At 42.9% G+C, this 20,213-nt stretch overlaps 1 protein-coding gene across 1 annotated transcript in view; it reads right to left on the reverse strand.

The window, feature by feature from the left end:
* DOCK8 (dedicator of cytokinesis 8) overlaps nt 1-20,213 on the reverse strand; it is a 231,738-nt gene that overhangs the window by 19,136 nt on the left and 192,389 nt on the right. The window contains exons 34-43 of the mRNA XM_060102256.1: nt 18,095-18,191; nt 16,578-16,712; nt 15,366-15,518; nt 14,147-14,305; nt 13,406-13,506; nt 12,146-12,338; nt 6,878-7,021; nt 5,182-5,313; nt 4,583-4,717; nt 3,066-3,155 (exon numbers count right to left, since the gene is read on the reverse strand). Coding sequence (XP_059958239.1) covers nt 3,066-3,155; nt 4,583-4,717; nt 5,182-5,313; nt 6,878-7,021; nt 12,146-12,338; nt 13,406-13,506; nt 14,147-14,305; nt 15,366-15,518; nt 16,578-16,712; nt 18,095-18,191 — 1,339 coding nt within the window. The remainder of the gene's footprint in view (nt 1-3,065; nt 3,156-4,582; nt 4,718-5,181; nt 5,314-6,877; nt 7,022-12,145; nt 12,339-13,405; nt 13,507-14,146; nt 14,306-15,365; nt 15,519-16,577; nt 16,713-18,094; nt 18,192-20,213) is intronic.

The raw sequence follows: 20,213 nt of genomic DNA on the forward strand, positions 1-20,213 counted from the left end.
GTGTGCATACACTGATGGTGGGAATGCACAGTGGTACAGCCACCTTAGGAAACAGGTGGCCATTTCTTATATAGTTTAATTATACTGACCATATGACCCAGCAATCCCACTCCGGTGCACGTGCCCAATAGAAATCAAAACTTATGTTTACACTAAACCCTGTACACAAATGTCTATAGCAGCATTATTCATAATAGACAAAAAATAGGAACAACCCAAAGGCCCCTCAAGTGGGGAATGGATAAACAAACAGTGGTACATCCTTATAGCAGAATACTACTCAGCAATAAAAAGGAATGAACCATTACAAGATGGATGAATCTCAAATGTGTTGTGCTAAGTGAAAGAAGCCAGACTCAAAAGGATATATGATTCCACTTATTTACTGTATAATTCCACTTATGTGGCATTCTGGAAAAAGCAAAACAACAAAGACAGAATACAGATTAGTGACTGTCAGGGGCTGAAAACAGAGGGAGGGAATGACTACAAAGAGGCATGGGGAAATATTTTGGGGTGATGGGACTTTTCTATGTCTGATTTTGGTGATGGCTCCATGTGCTTGTCAAAATTCATAGAAATAAACACCAAAAAAGTGAATTTTACTGCATGTATTTCATTTAAAAAATGTACACACATACACATGAGCCCACACAAACATACTATGAAGAAGAGCACTTATTTAAAAAGAAGGCCTTGGGCTTCCCTGGTGGCGCAGTGGTTGAGGGTCCACCTGCCAGTGCAGGGGACACGGGTTCAAGCCCTGGTCCAGGAAGATCCCACATGCCGCGGAGCAGCTGGGCCCAAGTGCCACACCTGCTGGGCCTGCGCTCTAGAACCCGTGAGCCACGGCTGCTGAGCCCACATGCCACAACTACGGAAGGCAGTGAGCCTGGAGCCCATGCTCCACAAGGGGAGAAGGCACTGCGGTGAGAGGCCTGTGCGCCACAGCGGGGAGTGGCCCCTGCTTGCTGCAAGTAGAGAAAGCCTGCGCACGGCAATGATGACCCAACTCAGCCAAAAATAAATAAATAAATAAATAAATTTATTTAAAAAAAAAAAGAATAACAATGACTATAGTCACTGCAACACCCACCCACTGAAATGGATGGATGAGGTCACTGATCTCAGACCATAAATCACTATTGAGTGTGATGAAATCTGGTTATAATTCTGGCTGCAGATTCTCATTTAAAACTCTCACAACCTACTTCGGGCGTTTTAACAGAGGGGAAAAGAGAAATGTGTCAGGGATGTCACTGGTAACTCTACGTGGCATGTGCTGGGCACAGATCACCGTGGGCACACAGCCAATCCTGTCTTTCAAAGATGTCAAACATTTCTGTGTGAAGCTTAGCTCAGCTACTTACCACAGTTATTGCTTCCAGGCTAGATTAGGGAGTGTATCTGAAGTGAGTGAGTCCTTTGAAATGTGTAGAAAAACAAACTCTTAGATTTGGACACTTCTCCCTACTTGCATCATCTTCATAATATCCTGGAGGACAGAACTGAGAGAAGAGTTTGAACTCTTCATTTTATAGGCCTGCCAGATGATGACTGGAGAGGGCACAGAAACTCTGGGATACATCCCAGATCTTGCCCTATGTGTACCCTTTATCACGAAACTATAATCATCAGTGTAGCCCTTTTCTGAGTTCTGGGAGGCATTCTAGTGGGTTATCTACTGAGAGGTGCTATGGGAACCCACAAATTTGTATTTGTCTGGTCAGAAGTGCAAGCGGCCTGGGGTCCCACTTGAGGCTGGTGTCTGAAGTTAGGGCAACCTCCTGCAGGACGAGCCTGTAACTGGTGGAGTCTGACCCTAACTCTGGGTGGTGAGCATCAGAATTGTATTGCAGTACACCCAACTGGGGGTGAGACAGAATACATCCTCACCTGAAAAGTGAGGAAACTGAAGTCCAAGCCCTTTTCATCATTCCTCCAACAGCATAATGACCCTGCACTTGGCTGAAAAGAAGTCCTCCACCAAATGCTGTCAGTGAGAAGTTTGTATCTTTTCAACATATTTTAAATTGAGGATTCAAGGTTTTAATAGAAGGGCAATAAAGGGAAGTGATTAAAAGTGCAGGTTTGGGACTTCCCTGGTGGCGCAGTGGTTAAGAATCCGCCTGCCAATGCAGGGGACACGGGTTCAAGCCCTGGTCCGGGAAGATCCCGCATGCTGCAGAGCAACTAAGCCCGTAGGCCACAACTGCCTGTGCTCTAGAGCCCGCGAGCCACAACTACTGAAGCCCGCACACCTAGAGCCCGTGCTCCACAACAAGAAAAGCCTCCACAATGAGAAGCCCGCGCACTGCAATGAAGAGTAGCCCCCGCTCACTGCAACTAGAGAAAGCCCGCACGCAGCAATGAAGACCCAACACAGCCAAAAGTAAATAAATTAAATAAATTTAAAAAAAAATCTTCTTTAAAAAAAAAAGTGCAGGTTTGAGGATGACAGACCCTGAGTTTGAATACTGGTTTTGACACTTGCATGATCTTGGAAAGTTGCTTACCCTTTCTTTTCTCATCTGTAAAATAGGAATAACAACACTTATTTCAAAGGGCTTTAGGAGGATGAAATGAAATGCTGTACGTGAAGGGTCTAATGCAGTGTCAGGCACACAGATGATCGTTAATAACTGGTAGCTCCTATTATGATCCCTGCCTTTGAGTATTGTTTTTTTTTTTTTTTTTTTTTTTTTTTTTTTGCAGTACACGGGCCTCTCACTGTTGTGGCCTCTCCCGTTGCGGAGCACAGGCTCCAGACGTGCAGGCTCAGCGGCCATGGCTCACGGGAGTAGCCGCGCCGCGGCATGTGGGATCTTCGCGGACCGGGGCACGAACCTGTGTCCCCTGCATCGGCAGGTGGACCCTCAACCAGGGAAGCCCTGAGTATTGTTTCTTTAAGACCTAACCAAATAGTAGTTAAACGGTAGACAAAAAAAAATTTGGCTGCATTGAAATGACTTGAAGAGTCCAGACAGAGGAGATCATGTTATGTTTTTGGGTGTAGAACAAAGGGAATCAGAGCCTGATGGTTATTTTTTGCAATTTTCCCATACCTTGTTAGGGTCCAACTTGCTTTTGTCCACAGGAGCAGAGTCTTTTATCACTTCCACAAATTCTGCACCAAAACACTGACTATAAAATCCCTAGGCAAGAGAAACCAACAGATTATAAAGGTTATTTTAATATACTGCAACTCTTTGTCTCTCAGAAGTGGAATACGTTTGGAACAAGTGTAAGGGAGAATATGCCTTTTGATTACTGAAAGTCCCTCTAAGCTAACGAGGCAAGTTCAGCATTTCCTGAGACAAAAATAAAAACATAAGGAAGTCCAGCATTGCAAACTGATATATGCTTCCTTATAAACTGTATGCGTGACATCTAATTCAACCAACATCATCATATTTCCTAAAGATGCTCCAGGGGCATGGAACTATTTACTTCTTGCCTTTTGTACCCTAGGGTTTTGGAGGTCACCAGGCTTCCTGTAATGGGACAAACCACAGTGCACAGGAAGATAAAATATATGCTTCTAGTACTACATTGGGGAAACAAATTAGGGAACCAAGTGGCCTGGGGTCAATTGCTAATTCCTCTCATGAGCTGAACAACTTTGGGCAAGTCACCCAACCACTCTGAGACATGGCTTCTTTGGGTCAAGTAAGGATTAAAGTCTGTTGTCTCACTTGGCATGGATGGAGCAATTTGACAATGAAAGTGTTTTAAGTTTGACAGCCACGAAAGGGCATAAATTCAAAGCAATAGCAAGAAAGCAAAGAAGTGAATCTCTGGTTGTTGTCAGCAGTTCAGGGGACCCCAGTTATTCAGTCTGAGATGGTTTTGTTTTGAGGGCACCCCCTGACTTTCCTCCTGAGTTCTTAGTGCTTGGCCCTTTCAACGTCTGTTTCTTTTTTTATCACTCTTCTCTACGTTGTTTCTCCTTTTCTCCAGCCTTTCCTCCAAGAACATGCTGCTCTCTTCTGCTACGTTACGGATCAAATATAAACAGCAGGTTGGATTGGGGCTGCCAGCCCATGGAATGGGATGCTGACTCTGATTATCCAAAGAGGGGTGCTCCTTGGTCAGCAGGGAGAGTTCATTTGTTCCAGGTCACAGCGGGCCTATAGTCAAGCATCTCCATGTCAGAGTGGGAAGTGTTGTCTGGTGACACCAAAAGGATGACCACAGCATTTTCTAGGGGTAATTTGATAATTTGGCCCAATGACTTCAAAGTCAAGAGGATGAACTTCAAGCTGAAAAACTATTACTAAAATTTGGAAAGGTTTATAAGAAAGCACATGACATTGATTGAATTTGGATGCTCCTGAAAAGAAATATTCACCATATAAACTTACAAAGTTTGAAAAGTATGTACAGAATCTTAGGGGAAAGCTATCCTTATCTTGCTTTACCTCATGATCTCACCTAATATCTTGATATTATACAAGCAATGTGGGAAACTTTATATACGGATCAATGAGGAATCCATGACTCTTGGTTTTGTTGTAATGACCCACTCTAACCTGTTTGTGTAAAGCACACAGTGTCAATCACCTGGAATCACTTGTCTTACCTCTAGTCTATGAGAGATCTCAGGAAGCTTGGTAATTGCAGGCTCTTTGTAAATGAATTCCTTCTCATCCAAGTCCCCAAATTTGGATCCATAGAAACCAACTCGAAAGTAGGTTCCAAACATTCTCTTATGACCCTGATGAACAAAATAAGACAACCTCTCCTTAGTTATGTAATTCATAAGAATCCATTGAGATGAGAGGGCAGGAGTCTTTTATTGTTGGCTTATAAAGCATTCTATTCCTGTGGCTAATACAAACAGAATTCACTCCTTTAAAAAATTTTTTTACTGTTTATGGAATAAACTTGGGAAATAATGGCAAAAAAAAAAAAAATCCCATGAAAGATTTCTAGGACTTCTCAAGTGAATTTAAGATTTTCACATTCCTGGTTGTAAAGTAATTCAAGCTTCCTTCTTTCACGGTTTGAATCACGGTCCTCTGTCTCTTCTCAGCCCTCTTCCGTTTGATAGGAGAGAGCTACAGTAATGATGTCCTTAAGGTAAATCACTCCCTAGAGAGGAAGGAGGGCTAAGCATCTCTGAGACAGGGTCACCTGCTGCCAGATTATAGGACCTGTTAGCCAGGATGCCCCTGCTACCTTGCTAATGATGCTGTCAAAGGCCTTCTGCAGCTTTTCGTGGGTGGAGGTCAGCTTCCGGAAGTCTCGATGAGCTTCCAGGATGGGGATGACCAGCTTGTAGACCTCATTGACCGTCTCGTACAGTCCTCCCTTGGAAAGAGGAGAAAAAATCAAAAAGAATTTAATCCACTGGAAACTTAAAAGAGCAATCAGAGTGCATTAGGCATTGGAGAATGGATTTATTAGTGGCACCACAATATTTTATAGAGCAGGAACAAAGTCTGAGCATCTTTGGGATGGCTGTAGCATTCAGACTGAACTAGACACACTAAATGGTCCTATTTGATAATGTTAAGTTGGAAAAAGGAGTTTCCTGGGGGAAAAAAATAGGACAGGAGACTGGCAGCAGGAACTAAGAACAATTCAGGAAGGCAGCTTTAGCATATTTAAATGTCACCAGGGGTCCTCCTGTAGCCAGATGTTCATTGCATGCCTGAAAAGAGTTAGGGGTCTAACTACCTGGTTTTCTAGAATTCCAGGAAAAACAAGAGTATCTTGGACTTTATGTGAATTCTGAAAGGGAAAGCTGGAAAAAGAGAAGATAGTCAAAATAAAAATTAAAATACAGAGATTGTAGGATGGAAACTTGGAAATGAAAAGTAGAGAAGAAAGAATAATATCAAGATGAAAACAAAACTGGATCAGCTAAACAGTGAAGTATTAAATATTTGCTTGGCTTAAAATTTGAGGGAGGGCTTCCCTGGTGGCGCAGTGATTGAAAGCCCACCTGCCAATGCAGGGGACGTGGGTTCGAGCCCTGGTCCGGGAAGATCCCACATGCTGCAGAGCAGCTGGGCCCGTGCACCACAGCTGCTGAGTCTGCGTTCTGGAGCCTGAGAGCCACAACTTCTGGGCCCGCGAGCCACAACTACCGAAGCTCGCGTGCCTAGAGCCCGTGCTCCGCAACAAGAGAAGCCACAGCAGTGAGAAGCCTGCGCACCACGACAGAGAGTAGCCCCCACTTGCTGCAACTAGAGAAAGCCAGCGAGCAGCAACGAAGACCCAGTGCAGCCAAAAATAAATAAATTTATTTTAAAAAAATTTGAGGGAGTAGGGAAACTATGAAAATGAAAATGAACAACATACTTTCTTCCCTGCCCTGAATCTCAATGACTTAATCTATATATTTTTAACCTCTCTATATTTTTCTCTTATTAGGAGTGTTTAGACCCAGATTAGGTTAATGAGGGCAGTCTCCATGGCTTCCACCCTCACAGTTCTCTGAGCTGTCCCTGGTCTGTGACGATCCTGAGGATGACTCAGCTGTCAGCTGAGTCCCTCTCTCAAAGAGAGGGAAAATAAGAGAGTGAGAACATGCCTCGTGATTTATTGTGTAACCCTGGGCAAGCCATTTCCCCTCTCTGTGGCTTAGTTTCCACCTCTGTTAAATGGAAATAATACTGTGAAACTGCTGCCCAGCCAGTGAGCGTGCAGTGAAAACCAGAATACTGCAGTGATGAAAGGCCTTCTCGCCTCCCTGAATGCTGAGGCAATTTACATACATCAAAGTCCTCCAGCCCCTCCTCTGCCCTGCACGCCCCTGAACGTGGTGTCATCATGAAGTGGGACTGGCTGGACGTTAAGACCGGCGCTCAGGGCACCGACACCAGAGTTCAGGCTGACTGTGGAAGCCCAGACAGCTGTGTGCACTGACCGTGCTGAAGAGCTCGGCCGCCTGCTCCAGGAGGCCCACCAGGCCGCTCTCGGTGAAGTACCGGCCGGAGCACACCCCGTCCTCATCCGGCGACAGGGTGTCATCAGAGACCGCAGACTCCTCCAGCACGTTGGAAGAAATATTCTGAAAGAGATCATAGTATGAGCCAGGAGAACAGGGGAATCTGACTAACAAAGGCCCCACAGGAACCCGTAACATATGGAGGAGGAAGCCCTGGCTCCAAGATCCTCACCATCCCTCATCATACAAGGTCTGTAATTCCACCCACAAGAGCCTTTGGCTGCCACTCATTCTGAAAGAATGCACAGAACAACTGGCCTTCAAAACTCAAGATTTTCTTTTCTTTTTAACCATTGGGAGATACAGAAAGGACACTTAACCTCAATGGAACAATAGTTGAATTGCTTTAGAGAAAGGACCCTAAGGGACGTCCAGCAGGGGTCGTGGTTTTTAAAAGCCAAAGGCCAACGAACAGTTAACTAGACTCCTTGTTTCACCAGCTGAGTGACCCTCTGAAGTACTTGCTATGACTGACTTGGCTTTTAGGTGAACGGCCATAATATCATATGACAATTGCCAATGAGAAGGTCTTCTTTACGAAATCTTTATGGCAATGCAGCAGTTACTATCCCCCCCCCAAACATTTTGCTCCTTTCTACACACTATTCTTTTACATAAACCATAGTTTAGAGTCTCATAGAGAATGCAGTGATCAGGGCCAGGATTAGGGTGAACAAGGTGAAAACAAAATTTAGGGACCACTCACTCTCAGGGTCCTGTAAGTCGTGACCCTGAACTTGCTTGACCCCAAGAGTGAGTGCTCCCTCAAATTCTGCACTTCATGTGCCTTATTCACCTCACCCCAGTTCTGGCTCTGACAGTGACTCTCATACTTTTGACAGGTCAAGAATCATTTTCTTCAACCTGTCTCATGGATATAGAAGAAATGCATATGGAACATGAAAGAAACTGGAAACCTTTGTAGCTTAGGACTTGCATACAGGTAGCACATTTGCCTTTCCTTTTATGCATACACTCATGGCAGACAGAACTAATTAATTATAGTACTCTTTTCCCTGAAGCTTGTATATGGTCTCAAAATTCTTCTCAGCATGGTACCCCATTCAGTCACTACCAACTGACCAGAGTTGGCTAGTGAAGTAAAATTTGTCTGCCTCTCGTCGGCCTGGCTAGCAAGATCAAGTGACTCATCCTTAGCAGTCAAGGAAGAGAGAGTTATTACAGTCCTGTATCTTCATATCCAAAATTATAAGGTAGTTTTAGGAATATAGGAGGCTTTCAGAACCTTTTGTGGCCAGCCTTTCTTTCAGACCTGGTCTTTCTATTATGATGTTTCCAAATTGGAAATGGTAAAAGGTCCAAGAGATTCAGTTGAAAGAATCTAATAACCCAAGAAACGAATACTATTAGTATTGTATGCAAGTTTCCACATGTAGAGGAATATATTTGCAGTTATGCAGCCTTAGTAGCTGTCGTCAGAGGGAAAAGATTCTGGGCAGACTTTCCTGGCTTCAGAATTAGGGAGGTGAAAGTAACAGCAGTTATGTGAGAATGTATCCATATCTACATTTGTGGAATAAATATTGTACTCTGGGGCATAGAATTTCAACGATCTCAGTTCCTTGGAATTCTGTGGCCTCAGAGTTATTTTCCTTGCACAGATTTATTTATCTCCAGTTTATAATTCTTTTCAAAAAAAATCAATTTTACTGGAGCAGAACAAGGTTGAAAACTAAAGCACACAGCATTTAAGAAATCAACACCAGACATCTGTAGTTAATGCTACCCAGAATTCCTTCATCCTTCTATAAAGTATAGCCTCCTGAGAAACCATCCATAACTCCACGTGTGGACCTCAGCTCTGGCTCTGGCTCAGCTAATCATGGCATTCCATGTCTCTGGCCACTATGATTGGTTCAGAGATGAGCATATGACCCCATCAGAACCAATAAGATGCACTGAGACTGTCTCTGCAACTGCTACAAATGAGGGATTTCTCTATTCTCCTGGACTTGAACCTGGGAAGATGTAAACATAAGTACCTCTCAATGAGTGTGGGAAGCCTATGAAGAATGAGGCTGACATAACAGAAAGCAGAGACAGGAAGTGATGATGACACTGAGGTCTGATGACATTGTTTGGACCCCTAGGTCCAGTTTGGCAGGTGCTACTCCAGACTCATCTCTCTCATGCAAGCTGATAAATTCCATTTTTACCTTAGGTCCATCTGGGTTAGGTATTCTGTCACTTGCAAGCACACATTTCCAAAAAGATTTGGTATGTCTCATTTGAGAGAAAAGAGAATTTGTTCATAAGCATCGGCATAATTTGGCTTCTCTTCTGTAGCTGAGAATACCTAACTCACCATGTTCTGTGTATTCTGAAGACCTCATTCTTCACAGTTCCTTCTGCTTCCCCCTCCCGTTCCTCGTCTTTCTGAGCGTTTCATGACCCCCAGGCTGAGTCACGTGATAAACACTCACAGCATCTTGTACCTCTTTATTACAGCATTTATCATAATTGAAATTGAATAAGAAATGGAAGAATTAGCTGTATGATGCCACTCTCCCTGGCTGGAATGTAAAGTTCATGAGGACGGAATAAGTGCTCAATAAATATCACCTAAAAGAATGAATACGTGGATAAAGATCTATGAAAAAATAGAGCTATATGCTCCCGTGTAGGGACAATGTGGAGTTTTTCTGTTGTTTCTAGAATAACTATTCTACTCACCTTGGCATGACTTACTATAAGCAAATTAAAAAGAATTTATAAGCAATAGTAATGAAACAAGACAAGAGGTTGATATAATTCCACATTAAGTGTTAAACCCAGAGATTTCTGGTAATTGAAAGAGTAGCACTTATAATATTTATCCTTGCTAATATCATATGGCCAAAATAAATTTTACAAAAAAGCAAATATGTCTAAAATTGATTTTTATACCTTTCTTCACTTTTATGTGATTCAAAATCAGATATGATTTTTTTATGTTTTTTGTGTAAGAATTAAATTTTTGGCTTTATAATGAACATTCCTGAATTGAGAATAAAATTTGTTTGCTGAGAATAAAATGATAGAATAAATACTATTGTTACTGAAGACCATAAGAAAGGAGGAATTAGCAGTTTGAGGCAATACCCAGATTGCCTGGTGAACAGTATTCAGGAAATCAGAAGCTCCTGGCTCTACCAGCAACCATTTTTATGCCTTACTCTATAAGCCTGGGAAAGCTACTTTAAACTGTCCTCTCTTTCTGGTTCACGCAGCATCACAGAATTGTGTTGAAGAGCAACAATGAGAACAGTCTTTTATAAAATCAGTCATGAAAATTCAGACAAGAATAATCCAAACACTTGTAAATGACTTTGTGAGTCTGGCTTGAAAAGGGCTCTCTTACTGTACTATATTGTTACAGGTTTCAGGGATTGTCATTTCTACAGATTATGCCTCTAAAAGTACTCGTAAAATTTTCTGTTTCCTCTAAAGACTGTTTTAAACTACTCAGCCAAAACAGTCCAAGTGGCCACTGAGCATCCCAGCCTGAACCAATTTTCAGGCCTAGCAGACAATTTCCCTCTGCTAACTATGGGTAATATTCAGCTCATCCTAAGACAGTATTGATTCAGCCCTTTTTTTTCCCTTCCCAGGTCAATTTGGTTCTTTCTTTATTTTTTTAAAAATAGATTTATTTATTTTATTTATTTATTTTTGGCTGCATTGGGTCTTCGTTTCTGTGTGCGGGCTTTCTCTAGTTGCAGCGAGGGGGCTACTCTCTGTTGAGGTGAGCTTCAAGTTGAGGTGAGCTTCAAATTGTGGTGGCTTCTCTTGTTGCGGAGCACGGGCTCTAGGTGCGTGGGCTTCAGCAGTTGTGGCTTGCGGGCTCGAGAATGCAGACTCAGTAGTTGTGGCACATGGGCTTAGTTGCTCTGTGGCATGATCTTCCCGGACCAGGGGTCGAACCCGTGTGCCCTGCATTGGCAGGCGGATTCTTAACCACTGCACCACCAGGGAAGTCCCAATTTGGTTCTTTCTTTTTTTTTTTTTTTTTTTTTTTTTGCTGTACGCGGGCCTCTCACTGCTGTGGCCTCTCCCGTTGCGGAGCACAGGCTCCGGACACACAGGGTCCGCGGCCATGGCTCGCGGGCCCAGCCGCTCCGCGGCATGTGGGATCTTCCGGGATCGGGGCACGAACCTGTGTCCCCTGCATCGGCAGGCGGACTCTCAACCACTGCGCCACCAGGGAAGCCCCCAATTTGGTTCTTTCTTGATTTTAGATTAGCGAGGAGGATGTTACAGAGTTGAGGAGTGTAATCAAAGGAATGGGCCCTGAGGGAAATAATTTCTCCAATATTTAGAAAAAATACTTTCACAGTTGTCAGTATACTGTGCCAACTACAAGTCTTTGAGAAAGGGTTTAAATAACCTTAGAAAAGTTGCTCTCTCAGTTTATCTGTGAAGTGGGAGTAATAATACCTTCTCTATCTGTCTGTTTCACTGGTTTATGGGGAAGGTCAGATGAAATCATGGACGTGAAAGTGTTTGGGAATGTCTAAAGTGCCTATCGGCTCTACATTTATTGTAAACAATAATTTTTTGGGGACTTCCCTGATGGCGCAGTGGTTGGGAATCTACCTGCCAATGCAGGGGACACAGGTTCAAGCCCTGGTCCGGGAGGATCCCACGTGCCGCAGAGCAACTAAGCCCATGCGCCACAACTACTGAGCCTGCGCTCTACAGCCTGTGAACCACAACTACTGAAGCCCACGTGCCTAGAGCCCGTGCTCCACAACAAGAGAAGCCACTGCAATGAGAAGCCTGCGCACCGCAACAAAGAGTAGCCCCCGCTCACCACATCTGGAGAAAGCCGGCGCACAGCAACGAAGACCCAACACAGCCAAAAATAAAAACAAATAAATAAATTAAAAAAAATTTTTTTTTAAACCCAAGATGGTAAAGCAATTAGAAGAGGCAAATTTAATACACTAAAGCAGGGTTTTTCAACCTTGGCATTATTGATGTTTGGGGACAGATAATTCTTTGTGGTGGGAGCTATCCTATGCATTGTAGGGTGTTCAGCAGCATCCCTGGTTTATACCTATTAAGTGTCAGTAGCATCCACCTTCCCACCCTCAGTTGTAACAACCTAAAATGTCTTCAGAGACTGTCAAATGCTCCCAGTTGAGAATCAATGTGCTAAAGGAAAAGCTAAACTTGTCCCCCCACCTGAAAGTTGACGCTGCCCACGGGCAGGTAGCTGTGGTCCTCCAACATGCTCAGATATTCAGCCACTAAGGCAGCTGCGTGCACCAGGCACATGGCAGCCTCTGTGTAGCACTTCCTCTTGGTGTGCTTCTCCGCCATGTTCTGGAGCCAGGTCAGCCGCAGATCAGGAGATGTCTGGTAACTCTTGGCAATTCTAAAGATGGGTTGAGAAAATTTCAAGGACAACGGGTTAGTGACAGTGTTTTTCTATTGTGCATGGCCACTTTTTTTCCCGTTAAGGGTTTTGCCTACATGTTCAGAGAATGAGAGAAAAGGCAAACATCTATCAGTCCAGCTTTTTTCATTCCATGTTTGGGGTGTGCAGGATGCCAAGAATGCTATGATTTAGTTAAAGATTTATGGGGGGAAAAATACCTGATAAAATGATGTCTATTTGAATGTCTATTTTCTTCTTTTCTCGCAAAAAAATAACAGAAGACAAAAGTACTATCCTTGGGCTTCCCTGGTGGCACAGTGGTTAAGAATCCGCCTGCCAATGCAGGGGACATGGATTCGAGCCCTGGTCTGGGAAGATCCCACATGCAGCGGAGCAACTAAGCCCGTGCACCGCAACTACTAAGCCTGCACTCTAGAGCCCGCGTGCCACAACTACTGAAACCCGCGTGCCTAGAGTCCATGCTCCGCAAGAAGAGAAGCCACTGCGATGAGAAGCCCGCACACTGCAACAAAGAGTAGCCCCCGCTCGCCACAACTAGAGAAAGCCCACGTGCAGCAACGAAGACCCAACGCAGCCAAAAAAAAAAAAAAAAAGTACTATCCTTCTTATGACATCGCATCAGAACAATTTTGCCTTTGTAAGTAGTTTCTCCTAAAACAAGGACTATAAGACAAAAATTTAAATGACAGAGTAAAATATGATTTCTAAATAAAACTTACATGTATGTCTGAATATAAGTGGAAAAACATTTCAGAAATAATTCACGTATCAGTTGATATTCTTTTCTCTCATTCTATGGTAAGTAGAAAATAATTTCAAAAAATAAGTAACCTCCCTTTAAATTAGGGAGATCTTTCTGAAAACGTGTACATGAATCAACACCCTCTGAATGGTGATTTTCTACCAATTTCTAAGTACAGTTTTGCATGTCAGCCAAAACAGTGTACCCACATTTCCTGTGACTATTATATTCATAAGAACTTCATAGTGACAAACCCTAGATCCTTAAGTGACACCCTTTTGATTTTACCAGAAAAGTTTACCTGTACATGAGATCCATAAGCATCTCAGGATCTTCCTGAAATTCCCTCATTTTCACTGTGTCGTATAAGATGCTATTCAGATTGCAGAGAAGTTCTTCCACCTGCAAAAAAAAAGTGTACGCCCCAAACAGTCTCAGCTTTGTAGTCCATGGTAACAAGTTAGGATGCATTGAAAGTCCAAGGGGCAGACATGGACAGGCTTCGCTAAGAGAGGAGAGAGCACAGGTGAGGGGAGTCTAGACTGGATCCTCTCTGACCTCACCTTTGCAGGTCCAGGTACTTCCGAGGCCCAGATGTGAGTTGGCCCTTGGGATCCATGAATTAGTCCTGAAATCGTTATACTATCTTCCCTCTCCAACACCTTTTTGGCTAAATTAGTTTGAACTAGTTTCAGTTATCTGCAACCTGAAAGCCCTCAACTGTACTCTGGAACATCAGAGCTTTTTATACCAAGTAGGAGGCAGCTTAGGACCTCAGCTTAGATTCCATCTAATATATATCATAATACGTTATATAATTATCTGTATCATATGACATCATTATAATATATATATTTCACAAAAATTATATAATCTGTAACTATATGTTATGTAATATATGGAATTATATATTACATACATATATACATGCATATATATGTATGTATAAGTATGTATATGTGTGTGTGTGTATACACACATACATACACACACACGAGTTTATAGCTGGCTGATCACAGACAAGGCATGCTCTTCAGTCTACCTGCATGGGGAAAGGAGTGGTCTGCATGTCTGTGTCCTCTTCCGCATAGGCCAGAATTGTCCTCAAGGATCTTCTCAGGTACTCCTCATTAAAGTCTGGTGCTTTTCCCACCAAAGATGCCAGAGACATGGTTACTTGCATCTTTACTCTTGCAAAGTTCTGAGTCAGGAAAAAATAATGATGGAGCAAATAAGAGGCACTCAGCTAGTAGATAACTGAAGGCAGTAGAGCCAGATACCAATAACTCTCTGGTGTTTCTTTAACCCAGTCTCAACTATTTCCTTTTTTTCCCAATGAAATATGAGCTATACTTTGCTCAAGACTCATACTGTTGTTTAACTGGTTTAAATGGCTATTGCCCTGACATAAATCTGTCAGTTCCCTTTAAATTTTCATTGAGGACCTGGCCAGCTCCGTGCAGCAAGGCTGGAAGGTTCCTACAGAGTTGGGTCACAGGATGTCTCCCTTTGTGTCAAGATTCCTCTTCTTGGAACTTTATTTAAACTGCAAGGAGGAACAGGATCTATATGGGCAAGATTTCTGAGATTTCTGGATTCTGGGTAGGCAGCAACTTTGTTTCTCCTTTCCTTCTAGGCCCATGGAAAACTATGGCTATTCCAAGGGCCTCTGGCCTCTGAGGAATGACCTAAAGGCTTTTAAATAGTTATACTTAATACATTCTGAGGGCCCTGCCTTTCTTCCATGGGCCAAGTTATCTTTTCATATCAGTTGAGCATGTTCATTAACGTGACTACAAATGTAAATTCCAAAAGAACATACTAAAATCTAGACAAACTAAGACTGTGCTGTAATAAAGCTGAATTCCAAAGGCTGCTAAGCTTCAATTAACACTCAGGTGTAGATGATAGCGATCATTTCAAATTCTCTTCCATGGGTCATTCTGGTACCAATCAGATTTTAGAAACAGGACAAACTCTTCTGGAGTCCTAATTCTGTTGTATTTTTTTCCCCACAGACGACAACCTTGAATCTACACATATTTGTTCATTTCTTATTGAAACACATGGATGGAAACCACTGCATTCATCAATCTTAATAATTTACTTCTAGAAGCAAAGTCAAACAAAAGCTGCTATCCATCTACATGCCCAACTGTTTCCTTCCCACGTAGCAGAAGTCACTGCAATAGTGCACACTTTTCCTCCCCCAGGGCTTTGCATTGACCCTCTGCTGATCCTGGGTTGCCCTGGGTGCTTACGCTGGTGGCTCCAAAGCTGAACCTCATGAGGAGGTAGAGAGTGGCGCAGGCTTGGCCCCGGGCGACGTCCATGCTGCTGCTGCAGTGATGCAGAACTCGTTGACACAGGTCCGCGCACTGCTCCACTTCCTCCTCAAACAGTAAGTCGCCGAACTAGGAGAGACACAGGGGCCATAAGACGTCACTTGGCACGATCGTACGCTTTCTGGACTGGATGCCTGTTGAAATATGGAAATGGCTGCTTGGACAAGCAAAAAGCCCACAAGAATTAATGCGTTGCTCCATAAAGATGATGAGTTACTTGAATCAGAAGAAGAAGTGAAGCAACGGAGTCGACTTAAGATCTCCTTATGAGCTGTTCAGCTAAGATCAGGGCTGCGTAATTAGCTGCATGGTTAGCCAGGCTGCCTTCCCTGCTGAAGTCCCAACTCTGAAGGAATTAGCCTGAGTTTACTGGGTTCCCTGGAAATTACTGGTGACTAAGAAAAAGCAAATGATCCTGACGGGTGAGAGCAGAGGGATTCCACTTTATTTTCTTTTTCTTTTCCACCCCCCCTCCACGGCCACGCTGCACGGCTTGCAGATCTTAGTTCCCCGGCCAGGGATCGAACCTGTACCCCCTGCAGTGGAAGCGCAGAGTCTTAACCACTGGACCTCCAGGGAAAGTCCCGGGATTCCACTTTCTAAATGTAAAAGATCCCAGATAGAAGGCATCAACCGAGATTTTCAATAAAGGGGGAGATAGGAATCTGCAATAGACTGTTTTACCTCAGGAAAATCTATGTTCTTCAGGCTATGAGAAATGTATTGCTAAACCTTCTGCATTTTATGACATGACATTTTGTAAGATTTACGAATGGGAGTCATGTACAGGAACTGAATCTCACTCAGATAAGTTACTAAAGAAAAAGGGTGAAAAACAAAGTTGCTCAACTGATTTCCACTCTCATGTCTTCAGTGAGTGGCCATTTCAAATTTCTATAGTTGGGCCCACATTTCTAGTGTGAGAGGCACTGTTTTTCCTCTTCATGGTGAGTGCTGTAGAATCAGTGTACCTGCTTCCTTCCTAATGAGACTTAAGACTTTTACCGCAGTGTCACTTAACACAGTGGTCTGTGGGTTTTGGTACACCTGAAGCAAGAAACATGAAGCTAGATTGATGAGAATCTTAACTCTTAATTAAGAGTAAGAAAGCAAGTGTCCCATGCTTACCTTGGCAATGAGAGCACGGAGTGTCGCAAAGCAGTGAGTCAGGTAGGTGGTGCTCTGATCACAGCTCAGAGAATTCACCAGGACCCTTAGCACGCCTCCCAGCAGGCTGTCTTTACAGTCCAGAGCCGAGCTTGCCTGGGGGAACAGAACAGCAACAATGAATCCCTGTGCTGTGCCCATGAACTGAGGGGGAAGACACAGGTGGGTGCTCTTGGCAATTAGCACAGTGATGCTGATGTTTCATCTCTCTCCATCTATGATCTTAAGGGTTTGGGAAAGCACCCCGTATATCGTCCACTACCAGGCGAGCTGAAGACCTATTTCCACATGACTTTATTCCAAAACTCCCAATTGATTTGGGATGTATGCCTAATTCCGGGCTGCTAAACCAAGTTATAAGGTACACCTTCCCCCAATCCTGGGCAACAGCTTTTGGAAAGTTCTTTCCTTGTATACAAGGCACAGCTTTTCTTATGGGCTTTCAAACCACAATTGTGGGCTTCCCATTACACTAGGGACTGCTTGTGGCAGTGATGTTTCTAAATAGAAGCTTATTTATCAGCTGCAGCAGGACTAATGCCCCCCAAAACAATGATAAATAAGTTTCAGCTTCCTTTGAAAACTGCAAATACATTTTGAGGACTGGGTTTAAGAATATAGCACTCAAAGCAGTATTGTATAAAGATATAATCAACATGATGCCAAGTATTTGATACCAAGTATTTATCAAAGGTATCATATACTTTTGGTCTTTATTTTTGTACAATAATCACTTTTTAAAAGATAACTTAAAAGTTGGATTACTAACTTCAACTATGTTTCGACAATATTTCTTCTTCTAGCCCTCTAATAAATGATTTTTCATTGGAAACATGTAAGGACTCATTTTTCAGGTTAACTAAAAACCCATTATCACCTAGATGTCTTGAGAATTTCTGGAAGCATTCACTCAGAAAACGAAATTAGTATGGTGAATTGTATTACTATAAAATTCACATTGATATAACACTTTTCTACAGCAGGGATGGCAAATTCATGGCACAAATGATTTTTCTTCACTAATTTGTGTCCAAAACAGACATCATTAATCACACTTAGCACTCCTTTTACCTAGCCCAGTCATAATCTTAGCTCCCATACAGACATCAACTATAATTCAAATGGAGTTGACCTATCAAAAAAAACCCCTACCACCCCTATTCTAGATACTGAACTATAAGCCCACCACCCACATTATAAACTTTGCACATGCGCAGGCAGATTTAACTACGAGAGTCAGTCTGTCAAGCACCTAACTCTTTCCAAGCAAGCTTCAAGTCAATGAATCCAGAAGGATGTTTGGTATCTCTGGAATTTGTAAGGTGGACACTATTGTAAATGGTAAACTTCCCAACTTCATTTAAACAAAAAGCATTTCATATCACGTTTATTTCTTTCACAATTTTCTATAAAGAACTCCTTATTAAATTCTAGTAAACATATTCATGTTGAATAGATCAGTTGTTTGTTGTCCTCACCTGGATAATGTTTTCCTGCATATCCAGGATGATTAAATTTGCTTCGGTAGCTAGATTGCCACTGATCAAGGCTTCTTGATCTAACTCTGCTTTTGTTCTAAGGAACAAAAAGAGGTCAAATTAAAGTGCATATCAAATCGGGCCATTTCCCAATGATGGTAATCTATATTCCAAGTGTAAAGAAATCTTCTGAAGAGTCAATCTTGAAGTGAAAACAAAGCAGCTGGTTCCTGGTAACTAAGGAATATAGGTGCCTTCTGTAATTGGTGTCTGGTTAAAAAGGCTTCCTAGGTAAAGTCTCCAGGTCATCCCCATCGCCCCTATTATGAATAATTATGACAATTATAAAAATAACAGAAGGGGTAAAAAAGCAATTATTGGTTATTACTAGCAATTAGGTCAGCCAATCAGATTGGTGCTTAAAGCTTCAGGGTCATTCTTGCATTTCACCCATGAGAACCATCTCCTGATCTGAGCCAAAAAGCCTCAGCAACAAGCTAGAGGAGGTGAGACTGGGTGTGATGTGAATTTGGCTAATCGCGATGCTGCTTGATTAGGAAAGGATGATGTTTCAGAACTGGGTCAGGGAAGAGTCAGTGTCTTGACTTTCCAAAGACTGCCTTGGGGTTGCACAGTCAAGTATGGGCCTTTTGTCCTTTTCCAGTGGGAAGAAAGGTTGCATTCCTGTGCGGCAGGCCATCTAACATCCTGCTGGACGTCAGTGGTTATTACCCACGAGGGAATGGGAAATTACCTGGTGCTGCTTCTCTATTAGGTTCCTTTTTAAAGAATCAGAACATTTTATGCATTAATTTATCCATTCTCATAAAATCCAAGTGAAGCTGGAAAGAGACATTTTGTATCTTCTAAATATAGTGGCCAGGAAAGGAAAGTGTGAAGAATTAACTTTCCCAAGATGTCCCAGTGGCCAACATGTTGCCATAGGGGTTGGGGCATCCTGATATGAGCTCAAAACTCTTGGTCCGGGATAATCACTTAGCTGTGCTTGAGTCCCCTTCACCCAATGATGGGGGCATTGCTATGGCTTACATACCATCAAGGGCTCAGAATAAATATTTCCCTGCATAATTTTATTTATTTATTTTATTTTAATTTAATTTTAATTTTTACTTTTGGTTGTGTTGGGTCTTCACTGCTCTGGGTGGGCTTGCTCTAGTTGTGGTGAGCGGGGGCTACTCTTCGTTGCAGTGCACCGGCTTCTCATTGTGGTGGCTTCTCTTGTTGTGGAGCACGGGCTCTAGGTGTGCGGGCTTCAGTAATTGTGGCGTGTGGGCTCAGTAGTTGTGGCTCGCAGGCTCTAGAGCGCAGGCTCAGTAGTTGTGGCCCACGGGCTTAGCTGCTCCTCGGCACATGGGATCTTCCCAGACCAGGAATCAAACTCGTGTCCCCTGCATTGGCAAGCGGATTCTTATCTGCTGCGCCACCAGGGAAGTCCCTTCCCTGCGTTTTAAATGTTTTCACTATGGAGAACAGTATGGAGGTTCCTTAAAAGACTAAAAATAGAATTACCATATGACCCAGCAATCCCACTACTGGGCATATACCCTGAGAAAACCATAATTCAAAAAGAGTCATGTACCACAATGTTCACTGCAGCTCTGTTTACAATAGCCAGGACATGGAAGCAACCTAGGTGTCTATCGACAGATGAATGGATAAAGAAGATGTGGCACATATATACAATGGGATATTACTCAGCCATAAAAAGAAACAAAATTGAGTTATTTGTAGTGAGGTGGATGGACCTAGAGACTGTCATACAGAGTGAAGTAAGTCAGAAAGAGAAAAACAAATACTGTATGCTAACACATATATATGGAATCTAAAAAAAAAAAAAAAAGGTCATGAAGAACCTAGGGGCAGGATGGGAATAAAGATGCAGACCTACTAGAGAATGGACTTGAGGACACGGGGAGGGGGAAGGGTAAGGTGGTACAAAGTGAGAGAGTGGCATGGACATATATACACCACCAAACGTAAAATAGATAGCTAGTGGGAAGCAGCCGCATAGCACAGGGAGATCAACTTGGTGCTTTGTGACCACCTAGAGGGGTGGGATAGGGAGGGTGGGAGGGAGGGAGACGCAAGAGGGAAGAGA

This window comes from Mesoplodon densirostris, chromosome 6 (genome assembly GCF_025265405.1).
Source record: "Mesoplodon densirostris isolate mMesDen1 chromosome 6, mMesDen1 primary haplotype, whole genome shotgun sequence".
In the NCBI taxonomy this organism is placed as follows: domain Eukaryota; kingdom Metazoa; phylum Chordata; class Mammalia; order Artiodactyla; family Ziphiidae; genus Mesoplodon; species Mesoplodon densirostris.